Raw genomic sequence first — 16,752 nt, 5'->3', positions numbered from 1 at the left:
CCATTTTTGGTTATTGTAGTTCTTCCACTTAAATAGTGAAAATGATGATTCAAGTGCTTGTATTGCAAGAGAAGGAATAGATAAAACAGAAACTTGACCCCATATCAACAGTACTTAAGTTAATTTTATGCATTTAAACAAGGAAGCTATTGTAAACGGATTGGTGTTAAAAGCATAGGTAGATATTTTGGGTTGTGTTAGACTAAGGTAACTTTTTGGCTATATTTAATTGGATCACATTTTTTATTGTGCTTTATTAGATTATATCTTGGTTTGTATTTGATAACTTCTGTGTGTTGTTTGAATGGTAATCTCTGGATGTATTTTAAGTGAATAATTTTGTTGGTTTGAATTTGAATAGCCAGTTTATCAGGATAGACTGAGCAAGTTTCAAAGGAGAAATAATTTTGATAATCTACTGAGATATAACTTACCAGAATAATTAATGATGAAGTAAGGTGGTCAAACTATAGTTAAGCTTTCATATCATATGGTTAGGTAAAGAACAAGATTTCATATTATGTGGTTAGGTAAAGAACAAGATTTCATAGCAAAAAGGTTTTAACTTTGCTAACAGAAATGCAAAACAGGTTGGAGAGAGAGAGAAACAAATCACCCTCTTAATTGTTAACTACATGCTAGTTCCCTACTATTTAATAGGAGCCTCAGTCCTAGGTTTGTTTATACCATGTAATCCCTCCGTTTGAATTTTCTTCACATGTATCCTTGATCACTGCCTACAGCTGAAACAAATAGTGCATTTGCTCTTCAAATATATCTGTCACCCATATTCGATTATTTGACAATAAAGACCATGAAAATATTATGTCTGTTTGCATATTTGTTGTACTTTGTTTATCATAAATTGAAAGCAATTCCTCACAATAATGGTAATGAAATTTACAGGTCATGTACAGGCATGTGTTCAAAAATTCTAAAAAATATTTAGTATTGGCTTCATCATCAAAATTACCTGCATTCAGAATTATACAGATATTACCAAATATGATACCACCTTTTATAATATATACATCAGATCATACTACACCCAATTTGACTATGTCACGCTCAGCCATACCTAATAATTTCTTTTTAAATATCCATTTTGGTTCATTTTTAGTGATTTAGTGATCATTCAGCCCACGTCTGAATATATTTATATTGAACATTGTTAGTTTCTTCATTCATAGATTTGAGGTGCAGTGAAAATTTGTATGTTTATTATGTCACACAAACAGTTACATCTGACAGGTAATCCAAATTGTTGAATAGTAGTGAATACTGAACCTGAGGTGGCTTTGTTGGTTAAAATGCCATTTAACAGTATGTTTGCTTTTTTGAATTTTACACAAAGCTACTCAAGAGCTATCTGTACTAGCGGTCCCTAATTTTGAAGTGATAAACTAAAGACAAAGCATCTACTCAACACCACTTATCATCAAATCTCTGGCTACTCTTTAAGTGCAAATATTGGGAATACCTGTGGTATTATATCCCCCCCCTCCCAGCTGAAAGTGTGAGCATGTTCAGTGCTGAAATTCGATCCTCCAACCTGCAAATTGTGAGTTGAGTGCCCTAGCCATCATGCCATGCTAGGCCAGTGAACATTATGATGAGAGGTAGGGTAGATAGACATAAAGATACATATATTCAGCGGATGTAGTTGATGAAATTTGCTTGTGCTTTGCAATCGAGAATCATTCTCGAGGTGTCGTCCATGTTTTTTACAGCATGAAGAAAATCATTTAAAATATACTAAAAAACCTAAATATTCAAATACCAAAATTCAGTTTGAATATTCATTTCAGCTCTACCAAAGTTTTCATACTGATGTTATTTTGATAGTCATTTTTTAATGATTTGACAAAATGATTATATAGTGAAAGTTAACAGTATTAATATTAAAGTTTTATATTTCTATTTTAAAATATTGGACTCTTCTCTTGAACTGTAGAAACTTAATCTCTTGCATGACTTGTTTAGTGAGATTCTTTAGAGGAGAAAGTTGTTTAAACATTTTTGTATTTGAGTCATTTCCATACAAAAGAACAAGGATGTTTTTATTATTATTCTAGCATAATTTTTTACTTGTATCAGTTCTTTAGTTAAAAACTTATGTTATGTTGAATAATTTATTTTTGTGCCCGTCACAACACTTTGTGTATAAAAAAACAACCAAAGAAACTGGGTTTAAATTGCTCATTTCATTGTAAATTACATAGGCAACCCCAGCAGTAATTAGTGGGATTAATTGCAATATTCATGGTATACTTTAGATTTTTTTGTGACTCATGAGTTATTAGGGATTCTGTAACCAACAAAATAAGTACTTCACGATCAGGATTCTTGTGATAAGCCAAAGTACATAACACATTGTATCTGTAGAAATTTCCAACAATTCATGAAATGTAACTGTTTTAAACACTGGTTTGTTTTATATCTATTTCAAAATATAAAATTCAAGTTTTACATGGGAATTTATAAAACATATTTGACATTAGCAAATGAAATGGAGGTGTTAATTATAGTTTGCAGAAAAAGAAAAAAAAAGTATATGGGAATTTTTCATGTGTTTTGACATTAAGTGGTAGCTTAACTGAGCCAAACTGTTTAGAATCCATGAACTGAAGCTCCACCGAATTATCTGTTGTAAACAGTAATAATACAGCAATGCAAGGAAACTAATTTCTGATATTCTCAGATATTTAGTTACCAGATCTGGAATATATCATATTTTAAATAATAAATTTATTTTTCTGTAATTAGGATTTTAATTTGTTTGTAAACTAATTGTTCTTTTTACCACAACAATGTAGTAATAGTAGTGTAAGTATCAAAATATACAAGGTAGTTTAGTATTATATCAAACAAAAGTATCAATATTTTAAAAAGAAATATTTTTTCAAAATGATTTTGGAGTATTTGGTAAATTGAATTTCAAAGAATAGTAGAATCAACACACAACTGTAGCAAATTTCACCATTACATTCAGTGTAGAATCAACACATGACTGTAGCAAATTGTACCATTACATAGTGCTAAAAATTTGGGTAAAATTTGTCTTTATAGGAAATTTACCATTATGGAGCATTTTTTAATGTTTAGCTATACGGTTTTTAAAGGAATTCTTAAAAAGCATGTAATTTTGAAAAGAAATTCACAAAAAATATATAATTATTTTAATGTAAAGTTAATTATTATTATTAATTATTACCCTTATATGTATATGTGATACATACTTCAAGAATTTCAAATCTTTGTTCTGGGTAATTTGTTTGAAATAGAATCATTATAGTTGTGCATTTAATATTTTCTCAATACTGTTTGATATTGTGCAATTAATGGTGCAGTTATATGCTGTTTCCACCCATTCTATGCAATAAGCTTGTGTTCTAGATACCTTAAAACTGAATTGGACTATGACTATGTAATTTAAACATTTTTTTTGTTTTATACAATAGTATATATTACAAGTGAACTTTTATATATGACTATAGAATTTAGTCTTCAGTGAAATGTTCTTTACTTCTACTTCTTAACACCATACAAATAAGTTTGTAAAACTACATAGAAAAGCTGATATTAAGTGGATGTTCTTTAAACTTCAAAACCCAATTAACAAGCAGTCTGAAACAATAAATTGAGTCTATGTGCACTAACTGAAATAAGAATGGAACTGACTTTAAACAAACTTGCTAACATTTTCAGTATTGAGTGAAGTAGAAAAGGTTTGTAAAAGCAGTTGAAACATTCCATAACTTTTTTCTAGACCAGAAATAAAACAAAATGAATGATATGTTTTTTCAAAGTTCATAGTTCCTGTGTTTCACTGACAATAATTGGTAATATCTTATTTCCAAAGATAAAATATTTTCACTTTTTGGCAGTTATAAATATAAAAAATATACCTTAAGTCACCTGAACAAAATCTGTTCACTTTAAAAAAAAAAGTCGAAACAGATAGATAAAACATGGTTGTAATTTTTTTGTTGTTGGTTATTCAATATATATTTAAATTACAGTTTTCTACTATTGATAAGTAACTTTTCTGTAAAAATTTAATTATAAAAACATTGTAGTAGCATAATGAAACTATTTAATTGGATTTTTTTTTGCTATAGAAAAGATAAAATTATATAGTCAAATTTTTATTACGGTGAAGGTTAATGTGATATATCAAACAGTTATATACATTTAGATTTTATATTTATTAGAAAAGATAAATTGTTAGCTGTTTTTCTTATGTTTATTAATTTATTGTTTTTGATGTGTATGAGTCTGTATTTAGAACTACTATAAACCAAAAAAAAAAGAAAAAAAAAGTTTCATTCTCTCTTAACTGTGTTTTGATTTTAATACATGAAAATCATATTCTAAGGAAAACAAAATTTTGGAAAGTTTCCTAAATCTTACAGTATCCTACAAATAATTATCCTTGTAGTTTTTATTAGATTATTTTGGAAGAAAGAGCACATAATTTAAAAAGATACTATTTAAAATAAATATGAGAACTACTAATTTTTATTTCACTAAAGTAACCTTTTAGTGTTTCAAAATGGTTAATATCAGTCTAAGTTTCTACACAGAGAAATAGGAAGTGACAAATCATTAGCTAATGTTAACAGATATAAAGGGAAATTCTTATCTAGATTTTGTTTCTAGCGACTTTCATATTTTTTGCATTATGTTCAATGTATGTTGGGAATAAAGGCAGCAAACAGTTCTAATTTTTCTTTTGAAATAAATCATGAGTGTAATCTATTAAGTTCTCTTTGTCAAGTGATATGAACCTTCATATAACAAAAATTGTGAACTTCTTGTATTTCTGGAAATTTAAGGCCTAATAAAAATTAAATTAGATTTTGTAAAGAGCTTATTAATTAAAAATAATGTTTTACAGCTTTAATTGTTGAGAAAACATCACATAATTTTAGCTTCAATTCTAAAATAAAAAAGTTGATAATAAACACACCAAGTACACTTTAGAAACTTTTATTTATGATTATTTCATAGTGTAGCATTTGCACTATACATTAATTACAATTGTAATGCAGTAACTACATAACTACTACAGCTGTCCACCAACTTAGACTATTAAAAACAAAGCTTAATAGCCAAACTCTAAACTTCATTTATCTATTAATACATTAGATGCACACAAAACTATACCGCTTGACAACTTTGAACTTTAACAATCATTTTAAATATATCTTAATATTTTGCATAGATATGTACCAGTATTTTACATGATCATTTAAAATAACATTATTGCACATAAATTACTCCACATTTGGAAAATAAAAAAAAAACCATTGGACCACTTTCAACAAAATCCTTGAGTACTGATGCTTAGTTCAGTGAGGAATACTTGTTACCACATTTTTATATTAAAAGTTACTTTTCTTTTAACACCTAAAATTGATAACTCAATGTGTGATTTTGATTTATATTCCATAACAGCTCTTACTTTAAAGACTTTCAAACTAGTAATTATGTGCACAGAGAACAGTTACCAGATATCATATTGTGATAGGAATTTACTATTGACAGTTAATTTTGTCTAATTATTAAAATTCAGAAAATTTCAAGTTTTACACATTTTGTTTCTTTGCACCACCACCAGTCATAATTTCATTTTTCAAGTTCCTAATAAAAAGCAGCTTTTTTTTCTAGAAAACAGTTACAAATGTTTATAAAGCCAACATTTGTCTTGAGTCGTATGAAAATGGAATATACTTGAAATATCAAGTATTATATACAGAGTAAACTTTAATACTGGTGCAACTCGTATCTGAGGTTACCAGCTTATGTATAAAACATACCAATATTCAGTCGCTACGTCTTGTATAAGCAACCATAGTTTTCAAGTTTTTATTCAAAAGTTTGCTCAAACTTAAAATGTTTTATATGTGGTAGACTTGCAACTTAATGATGTGACACAAGTGGAAGACATCGGTAGTTAATACACCATACAGATAACTTCTCAGTAAATTCCTTCACATCAAAAGGTTAAATTATTGTAGAAACAGAACCAGAGACATTTATAAACACCTCGGTGTACAAAATTTGGAATTGTTTTTAGGGATTTGTTGATAATAAAATAAGCCAGTTATTTTTTGTATTCTTCCATGAACTATCTTTGAAAAAAAAATAAATCGTACAATAGAGCTAAACATGACAACCCACTTGTGTTTGCTTCTACTAGACTATAAATTCCCTCAGTCTTAGACCTGAAGGATTAGTGATTTGACATGAAATATAGGTGTAACCAATACCTTAATAGAAAAGTGATTGTGTTCAGTCTTTTCAGCACAATCAATAGAATGAGTAAACCTAAATGCAACAATATTTCCCTTTGCTACATTTTGCAGTAAAAGTAGCATGAACTGCACAGTGCCCTGTTCATGAATTGTAACAAGTTTTTACGGTGAATGTCCCATATTAAGCATAAATAACAAACCTCATTTGTCCATAATTAATTTTTACATATTTAAAGTTAAGCCTAATATTAATGTAGTTTACTCTTTATATTAAAAACTGAAATACAACGTTTTACATCTAAAATGTTGTTTATCATGATTAAGAAACAATAAAAGAAATATATTTATAATTGCTGAAAAAGTACTGATTACAAACTATCAGCAGGTATTAACTGCTATGTTATATATTCTATTAACATCTATAGCTCCTCTGGAGATAGGGAGGCCTCAATCAAAACTTGGTTTTAAAGTTTTATGAATGTTTAAAAAATAAACTCAAGCAGATTTATAAATACTTTTAAATAATTTCAGAAACTGTTCACTTTTTTACAGAAGTTTGAAGTAAATAACCAGAAACTACAATTATCTGCAGAAATAAGAATACTTTAGGTTTGTTAGTGCCTTCTCAAGTGTTGATAACTGTAAAACCAAAATTTGCTACTTTTGTAGTTATTAATAACTGACTAATTATAAACATCAGGTTCCAATTAACTGGTTTTATGGGAAATAAAGAATAAATTGGCATATCCTTAATTATTTTATTTCTTTCTCACAGCATTCTATTTTCACTTTACCAGTTCTATTACTAATGAATTGTTTAATTATTGGATTATGAACTGAACATATATATATTTCTTCAAACAAATGAGGGTTTGTCCCACATACCAGTTTAATTCTGTTTAGGTATCACAAATATACACAGAGAATCTTAGTATACAGCACACACAGATTCTGTAATACAAGTAATGCAAAATCAGTGACAAAATATATATGAAACAAGAAGTACAAGTCATAATCAATATAATTTTCTCCCGAGTAATTATAAGGTTTTAAGTCTTCTACATTTTCATGCACTCAATATACTTTGAAAACGTAAATTCAAAAAATTTAATATTTACCAATTTGAAATCTCATGTCACTTAATTTTCATTGATGTTATTCTCAACAGCTTTTAAGTTTTCCATGAGATTTTCACTAAAGATTCTAAATGAGACAAGACAGTAAGCACTGCTAAAACAAACTCTCCAAAAGAACATAATCCCTAATCTGCTTTTGCCACCACCTTAAACTGGAAAGTGCCTATGGCTTGAGTTATAAGCAAAATAAATAAAACCTTTTAGTGTTCAGTTCCTAAAATTTCATGAAAGAGTAAATATGAATACATGTGCATGTAGAACACCATACTGTAAAACTATATTTTTCTGAAGAACTGAAAGTTAAGACCAGGCAGGCTTTGTACCAGCAACTGCTTAATAGAAAGGTACTTTTAACAGCTAAGCTACCAGTATTCAATACTATAGGTTTAAATCCTGCTTTGGCTCATGTTTCACTTCTTCAGAAAATCTAAAGCGTCCATTATTAACTGTTCAGCATGGTATACTTGTAAAATCTCATATTAGTGTGAAATAAAGGTGAATTCAAGAAACGTCTGGATACTATTATGTCCATGTACGCATCACAATTATATTTAAGATCTTTCTTAATTCATGTTATATATATTTCTTTTAATAAAAAAGGAATTTGATAGGCCTAATATACATAACCTAAAGTGTTCTTCCCAACAAAATATCACAGGAATCCACTGTACAAAGTAAAGCAAAATGAAAACCCTAACACTGTAATACTATTGCTGCCTATCCTATGTACCTCTGCAGTATTATGAATATCTTTTTTTAGCAGTGAGTAAATATATTATAATAAAAACCCATATTATATTAAAATAATAAATACTTAAAAACAATTACTAGAAACTAACCAACATCATCACATATGACATGATGCCAGCCAGATGAGCTTTACTGAAATATTTATTTTTAGCTATGATAAAGTTTTTACTCTACCAAGTGAGTTGTCATCATATTTTAAATTTTCAAGACTACAAGTACATGGAGTACATCATATAATTATTTGGCACAACCATCTCTGGTTCTCCACCTAGCAATAATCAAAGATCTAAATAAACAACCTGCAGGGCTATTAAGAGCTAAATAGTTTATAATCCTTGTTTTCAGGAAGCCCCACTGTAGTTTTTTTTTTTTTTGCCATAATGGCTCTTGATGTAAAAAAAAAAAGGGCATTTTCTCAATAATCACAGATTTCATTACCATGTTTTCTACTAAGGCATCTAATGGCACTCAAATAAACCTTCCCAGACATTTATAATTTCCTTGTAAACAAAGTATAAAATTCTATGTAAGAAAAACACAATTATTGTAACAATACTAGTAATAGAATTTCCACAACATCAACTTTAAACTACCAGCATACATGACTAACTATACTAAGATAAAGACATTGCTCACAGGCACAAAACATACACTATATGAATTTTTCTTCACTGATCTCAGTCATTTTTTCTTCTTTCTTCTAAAGCACTTAAAGTATCATCAATAAGAAAACTGAAAAAGAAAAGGCAAGAACAGGATAAGTCAACACAGTACAGTGAACTCTAAACTCTAGCCCTGGAGTTGGCAACCAGCAGCTCCCAAGCCAAATGCAGCTCTCTGACTCCTTGTATTTGACTCCTATACACATTATTGCCCATATTCAAAAAGAATGAACTTCACATTGCATGCTCTTGAATAATATCTGCATATAAAAAATACAGTATTCCTTTAAACTTTGAGAAAGAAGAATTAATTGCCTTTCTTTGCATGTCAATCTTGATAAGTCACAATAAGCAGACTCTGAACTACTAAACCAGCTAGAGTAGCATATAATGCAGCTCTCCAAACATGTTGCTGACAGACAACCCTCACCCACCCTATGAAAGGTTGCCAACCCCTGTTCTACATTACTAATATTTACACTTTAGATGTTAACATAACAATTACATTTATTCCTAACACCAGTGTTTTACCATTTATTTCTATTTTTTTATTCAGTGTTTCACAACATTTTTGATACCAGGGTCAGGACTGCTCCTCTTAGAGATCACTAAAATGCAAGTACGTCAAAAAACCATTATAAGTCACATATGAATAAAACGTCTGCTTTTCTTTGTTTGTTTTCATGAAATCATGACCCCCCTTTTTTTTTTGACAGCAAGGACCATTGGTAATCACCAGTTTAAGCCTTCTGTCATATATTAAAGTTACTCAATATCTTTATCAATATGAGGATACATAAGACTAATTAGGCCCAAGTCACCAAGGTTAGGGCTAACTTTCAAAATTATACATATCTGATAGGCCCAGGCCTAGAAATTTATGGTGAACTTAAAGCATTATGCATCACCAATACTAGTAATAGGCTATGCAGTATTGCACCTAGGCTCGCAGTAGATATAGATCTTGGGCCTACAATTCAAGGAAACCTCTATTTTTATGCCTTATTATTTTTTATTTTGTTGATATACATAACTTTCTAATGAAGTCACTCAAAATGCTCTCAATGGGACTGTCTTTTCATTGCTATTTAGGCAGTATTTTGTTGATATTAATAATAACTTTTTTCTCAAGCCAGGCCTAATTCGAATTTGTCCTTCACTGACACATCTACTTCCTGCACTGTGTTCATCTTTCCTCTTGACAGCCTTAATTGGCATGAGGCTCAGTGTCAATATTTATATTGCCATTCAGTACATGCACACAAGCATTTAACGGTTAACCTTTGCTCCAGTAGCCCAGGCTTAAATGTTTGGAAGAACAATGGTGTCAATTTGGGAAACCCACCACATGGCAAACACTCCTGGCATTCTGGTCATGATCTGTGTTCTGATTGGCTCATCTGCAAAGACTGGTTTTATGAAGACACATAATGTATGCAATCTAAGATTTTCCACCATGACTCCTTCTCATTAACAATTATCACCCGAGCTAAACCTATTCACAGCAGACATACCCCCAAGAAAAAGTGTATTCATAAGCAACATGCACGTGTTTAACATGAAGTGAACAACAGAACTGTTAAAATGACTACCATACCTGAAAATATCATTGCACACAACATAAAGTTTACAGAATTCTCTGAAGTTGCAGAAAATGCTGACATATGATCATTACTTTTAATCTTATTTTTTATTATTATATTGTTTTGCACTGATAGCTTAATATATACATATTTAGGAATAACCTAATTCTCATAAGTTGATTTAACCTCATGAAATATTATTGGGGTTAAGGCCAAAATATCGTTAATAGTGAAGATACCTAACTCATGAAACAATGCATTCTAATCTTTTTATATTCAATGTAAAAAAAAAATATTTATTTAGCTATACTGATTGCTAAGTTGATTTTTAGTTTGCTCTGATTGGAAGTTAACATTAACCTTTAATTATATCACCATAGTATATAACATTAATGTGTTTAAGTAAAGGTTAGTCTTTTCTTATTATTATATTTTTACTTTTCAATATCTTCAGGGTAATACTATAAATGTAGATACCTTATGTTTTTTTTACAAATTATTTTTCCTATAAAGCACAGATCACCAGGAATTAAAAATACAGAAATGACAAAAATGCCAAGCATAATCATGAATTCTTTTTCTCTGTTATTATGAATTCATAAGCATATGGTCATTTTACATAGATTTTAACCAAGCAAGTCCAAGTCAAACCTTATTTAAAAAGACTTTTCATCTCTTCTGAAGGTATACAATTTTACTCGAAAGGAATGATGGTGAGAATGTAATCAAGTTCCATATTCACTACTAAACATCTAGTTCAGCTATATTATATTTGTTATGATAAATCTACTGTATTGACCATGATACTGCTATTATTGGAATCAAGAACTGTAGGTTAATGGTTCAGTTTTGTTATTCAATGTTAACTTTTCATATCTGAAACCTTGATTGAAATAATTCTTTTATGTTTCATAGATAGTGCAGGCAAGTAACGTTTTTATATTACTTAAAAAAAATAAGGTAACTTTTATTCTTTACAAGAACAAAACAAACACAATTTTCTTTTTTTCTATAATCTTACTGGACATGTAAAATCACATGTTTGGAATCATTAATATAATTAATACACAATGAGTAATTCTTCTTATAACAAATTCCTAGCCAATGCACATGTAATGATAATAATAACAGCTTTTCAATTTACTGTTGATAAACAAGTGAGCTATTTCTTTACATGTGAACTATAAAGAGTTGTTGTTAACAATCATTTCTTAAAATTTTTAAATTACTTGGCTTCTGTTACATAATCTTACCTGTACCACAGAAATGGTAAGGGGACGGTTCCAAAATGCCATAGGGCATGAGCATCTAACACAAAATGCCAGGGAGGGAAATCAGCCACTTCCAGCAAGAGAAGGCCATTAAGCACTATCACAGATAATGCACATTTCCACATGTAAGTACGATGCCTGTTCTTATAACACCAGATTAGCCAACCACAAGAGTTTAAAACACCTAAAAACAACAACAGATATACATATGTGAAAAGTAACTGAATAAGAAATAAAATACCTGAATTATTCAAATGTTATCACAAAATATACTTTTGGTTAATTTCTTGGTATTTTTTAACAAAATGTTACAGAATAACATACTGATAAAAAACAGATCTATCATACAATATTTCTTATTTCAAAAATATAAGTAATGGTTATCATTAAAAATAAAATATATTTAACGTGACATCATGAATTAAGAAAAATATGAGAGATAAGATGCAAAATACATTTAAAAGATTAGTTCTCCATATATGGGCTCAGTCATTGTGACCAAAATTTGTAATCATGAAACTACTTACTACAATTCTGAAATTTGGCAACCTTTTAGCAAACATTACAAGTCTGTTGTAGAAAAAAAAATCAGTGTTATGGAAGAAAAGGATCTTGGTGTTCTGGTTAATTACTTTTTAAGCCATCCAAGCAATATTCTGTTGCTAATGGCAGGGCAAATAGAATTTTAGATTGTATCCACAGAAATACTGAATACAAGTCTAAAGATGATATAATTTCATTGTATAGGTCATTGGTTAGGCCACATTTGGAATACTGTGTTTAGTCTTGGGTTCCTTACCTTAGGAAGAACATTGAATTGTTAGGAAGTGGTAAATTTGTTTGTTGTTCAGCTCAAAGCTAAACAATATACATTGATAATAAAACCATTTAATTACATTTTAATTGCAATTTTATAAAAAGGTCATGACATATAAACTTTGATCTTTCCAAATTCAGAGTTAAATAATGAGTAAAAACAAATCTAAAATAAAATAAAAATTATTAAACGTTTCACTGATCTATCTCAGCATCACCATGCAGAACAGATGAACTAATATAAGGTAAACACTAACATACTTACAAGATACTTTTATTTTTGTTTAAAACAAATATAGACTGTTAATCCCACTTGAATTGATGTATTGACTTTCAGTACAACATTTTATAAGTTACAAATGGTTCACAGTTACAAACTTACTGAAAAAACAATATTTATGGTATAATCATTCAATCAAGTTTTATAATAGTTATGAAGAGTTACTTCAAATTTTGTAAATACACAACAGTAACACTAAAACCTTCTAAAATAGTTGATTGAAGTTCTAATTTATTCCCTCAAGTGTTATAAAAACATCTATTTTTTTCAATTCAAATATAACTATAAGCTACATCTACTCAGAACAGAGAAAATGATACACAGGACAAAGCTATATTGAATACTTGAAGACATTTTGTAAAATAATGAACTTACTAACAAAGACTTTGAACATAAATGAATTCTCTCAAAGTAATATTTTTCTGTCAGTTTCACTGTCTGTTTACAAGTTTCCTTATATAAACTGTTATTAAATGGTTTATATTCAACAAATCATTAGTAAGAACTAATATTGAATTTATTTAAAAGGCCTGTCCTATAGCATTAGCCTAACCTAATTAAAGCTATATAAAAATAACAATCTACTAGATCAGTGATTCTCAAGCAGTTGATCCTCAGATATGCAATTATCAGCCATTGCAGGTTAAGACAACTGTGACTGCTTTAAACTAACAATCATCAACTGCAGGCCTTTACTATTTTGCCAAATAACCAAATAGGCCTTGAGATGCAAAAGACTGAGTAACTCTACAGTAGATAAAACTGTTCACATATATTTAAAAGTATATGTACTTATGCTACAACTGTCAAGAACAATACCATTAGTAACTTACACATGAAAATTCATGAGAAACAACAATTAAGCAAAACATTTGCACATTTTATTTTGAATAACCATTTACATTCTATGCTAATTTTCATGAAAATCTGTGTGATCAATCATGAAAGCCCCCCAAAACCACTTAATCCCACCCCATACTTGAAAGCCCCAATATGAAAGTTTAGAAATCAAAATGTAGTTAGTTTAATCAATTCATGTAATCCATGGATCCAGTCACGAGCCTCAAATAACCTTTTGATCCCCCATACAGGGACTCAAATTTGAAAACTGAACTCAAATTAGTTTTAAACGATTACTTACATGTTAGTACCAATTTTCTAGTAAAGAATTGCCAAAGGTCCATATGACTCCCACTTTTAAGGCATTCTCACAACTCTTAAAAACAATTTTTTTTTTCATATTTATGAGAGTCAAGAAACTACATAACAAACATTATGGGAGTATTTCAAAAAATATAAACACATAGTTGCATCAACCTGGACAATGGGTGATTACTATGTGGTCTATGATGTACCATCTCATAACAATACTAACATGTAATCATGCTATAAATGCCTTTTAAAATTTCTATTTTCTGTTTTAGTAAGCAAAAATACCTTGTTCATAACAACTTTGCTATACATACGTTGTATTTAAAATGATAATAATCCAGAGATCATGGTGTTTGTTATTACAAACCACAGTATATATTTATTCCAGTTAAATCAATTCTAAAATTAAAAAAATAAAAACTCACCTACAATAATATTTGCTTTCATGTTGTAACCATAGTCAAAATGGACGAAGCTTAGATGATAAATATGATAGAAAAAATATGACAGGAATGGCACAGCAATAACAGAGGATCCCATCTTGGATGGTGTTTGGATTACTCTAAATACATAAATCACATTATGAACCTTTAATTGACACATCTAAAAAACCACAAAAAAAAAATCAAAACATTTTAATTTCACACCACAAACACATTTTTTATAAATATGCAATGGTACAAAATGAAGCTGAACATGAGTTGTCAACATTTTATCAGAAATGAAAAGTACTCTTCATATTTGTATAACATGCCATAACTTCAACTTCTTGGTACTGGAACTTCAATAACCTACAATTAATCTTAAATTATGTCCATAGTAGAAGCACCATCCCTTAATTCAAACATGAAAGTCCAAAAGTATTTTAACATTTATCAAAATACTGTCAAACATTTGCTACTTTCAATTTCTGGCAAAACATATAAGCACAATTTTAGTTATCACCTGAGCAACCTGCCTTGCAGCTTATTCTTAAGACTGTTTCAAAGAACTTGTATGCATCACCATTAGGTCTGCAGGTTTTTGTTCAATTATCAGGTTTGATATACAGGTAGCATGCTTCTGGGAGAGGATTCTTTGGTATGTTTTGTTACTTGGTTGGTTCTATTCTGTTCATAAGCTATAGGTTACTGATCTTTAATCCCTGTTTGAGTTGATCTTTCATATTACTGATCTGAATTAAATCATTCTGGGTTTTTTTAGTAATATTCTCTGTCAGTAATACTAAGCTGTTCCAATCTACTTTATGTCCCATTTCAATAATGTGCACTGGTTTTAAATCAGTCAGACAGCATCTTTACATTCCTTAGGACATTGTTTCAGAAGTCTTCCCGATTCTCCTATGTATAAAACTCCACAAAAGCATGAGGTTTGTAGATTATGCGTTTTGTTTATTTTAGACATTTGCACTAAAGTACAAAAGAGCTATCTTTACATAAACATTTCTCATATTGAACTGATAGATCAGAAAGAAGACAGCTAATCATTAGTAAATAACACCAATTCTTGATCTCTCTAATGGTAAAGTAGAATTTCACCATCAACTGTATAATGTATAATAATGCACTATGGCCTCAAAGTGCAAATTTGCTTTTGTAGCAACAGGATGAAAACTATGGAGCCTCAAATTCACAGTCCAGAACATTAACTACAAGAACATACACTGCTCAGTTTCATAGATAGCTGCTTTGTTTCTCAGATGAGGAGTAGGTTACTTTGCAAGTTCAAATACTTCATGAAGTATTACCGGATTGAAAGTGAACTTGAATGTAAAATGCATCAAAAAGTAGTCTAAGATCAAGCTCAAAAGACAGGTTGTCCATATCAAAAACTCCTGAACAGTTTTTTCAAACAAAGCACACAGTTTTATTCTAATTATTGGAATACTGAACTGATTACATAGGTATACTTGCTCCCTATTTTCTACCTGTTAAGAATGTCATTCAAACATGGCACAATTATACTCTATTATAAGACCTAACTGATTACATAAAGTATTGTATGGGTATATTAGTCTTTATCCAGAGTAACTTCTTCAGTTAAGTTAATAATAATGACTAAATCATTTTTGCTCAATTTTTAATTTACCAGGCATAAAAGAAAAGTATTATGGTAAAAGAACCAAACTCATTGAAACCAAACTAATTTTAGTTAAATGAAACTTTAGTTATAACATCCATGTTATTCAAATAAGTGTCAAATAGACATTTTAGCAATTTCAAATTGATAGAAAATAATCCTTTCTCTCAAAGTGCAAACCTTAAGTCATGTTAGGTATTTTTCATGTGATAAGGTAGCAAAACGTTTACAAATAACCAGGTTTACTTTTTGGCTTTCCCTGCCTCTGCCTATCTCTAACCATTGCAACTAATAATTCCCCAGTATTCAAACTGTTCACAATAGAAAATATTATTTTCTCAAATGCTTGTTCTTCGTAAATCTTCATTAATTAGGCTTGTATTCAGTAGTGTTAAATATTCCTGAAACAAAATACAGTACAGCCATGAATAAACAATACAAATGCACATGAAAAGCTCATTGTAAATGCCTAGAACCATGAGCTAAAGAATACAGAATGAATGGCTTGTTTAAAATAATGTAACATTTCTTCAGTAAATCATACTCTAACCATAGTAGAGAATACTTATGTCAATATTATTTGCTATTTCCTCCTAATACAACCAGGAATGTCGAGAGCCAGCACTGGCCCCAGGGCAAACATCCTAGCCGGGCCCCCTTTCTCTCTCTCTTTTTTAACATTTTCAAGAATTTATTTAAAAGATCCTAAATTAGGACAGCAATGAGCTCATAAACCAGACAAAATCATATCAGCAACAGTTTT

At 29.6% G+C, this 16,752-nt stretch overlaps 2 protein-coding genes across 5 annotated transcripts in view; one reads left to right on the top strand and one right to left on the bottom strand.

The window, feature by feature from the left end:
- LOC106477633 (putative sodium-dependent multivitamin transporter) overlaps positions 1 to 3,927 on the top strand; it is a 33,239-nt gene extending 29,312 nt beyond the window's left edge. For 3 of the 4 annotated variants that reach the window (XM_022381476.1, XM_022381478.1, XM_022381477.1), the window contains exon 14: positions 20 to 3,927. In XM_022381476.1, coding sequence (XP_022237184.1) covers positions 20 to 97 — 78 coding nt within the window. In that variant the 3' untranslated portion in view covers positions 98 to 3,927. The remainder of the gene's footprint in view (positions 1 to 19) is intronic. The other variant, XR_002609799.1, reaches the window with a different exon arrangement.
- Positions 3,928 to 4,976: 1,049 nt separating this feature from the next.
- LOC106477607 (post-GPI attachment to proteins factor 3-like) overlaps positions 4,977 to 16,752 on the bottom strand; it is a 48,114-nt gene continuing 36,338 nt past the window's right edge. Inside the window, exons 6-8 of the mRNA XM_013938153.2 lie at positions 14,336 to 14,472; positions 11,645 to 11,846; positions 4,977 to 8,878 (exon numbers count right to left, since the gene is read on the bottom strand). Coding sequence (XP_013793607.1) covers positions 8,824 to 8,878; positions 11,645 to 11,846; positions 14,336 to 14,472 — 394 coding nt within the window. The 3' untranslated portion in view covers positions 4,977 to 8,823. The remainder of the gene's footprint in view (positions 8,879 to 11,644; positions 11,847 to 14,335; positions 14,473 to 16,752) is intronic.

The sequence above is a fragment of the Limulus polyphemus genome, unplaced genomic scaffold (genome assembly GCF_000517525.1).
Source record: "Limulus polyphemus unplaced genomic scaffold, Limulus_polyphemus-2.1.2 Scaffold167, whole genome shotgun sequence".
Lineage (NCBI taxonomy): Eukaryota > Metazoa > Arthropoda > Merostomata > Xiphosura > Limulidae > Limulus > Limulus polyphemus.
Note: the sequence above shows the minus strand (reverse complement) of the source record. Positions and strands in the feature narration are given on the sequence as shown.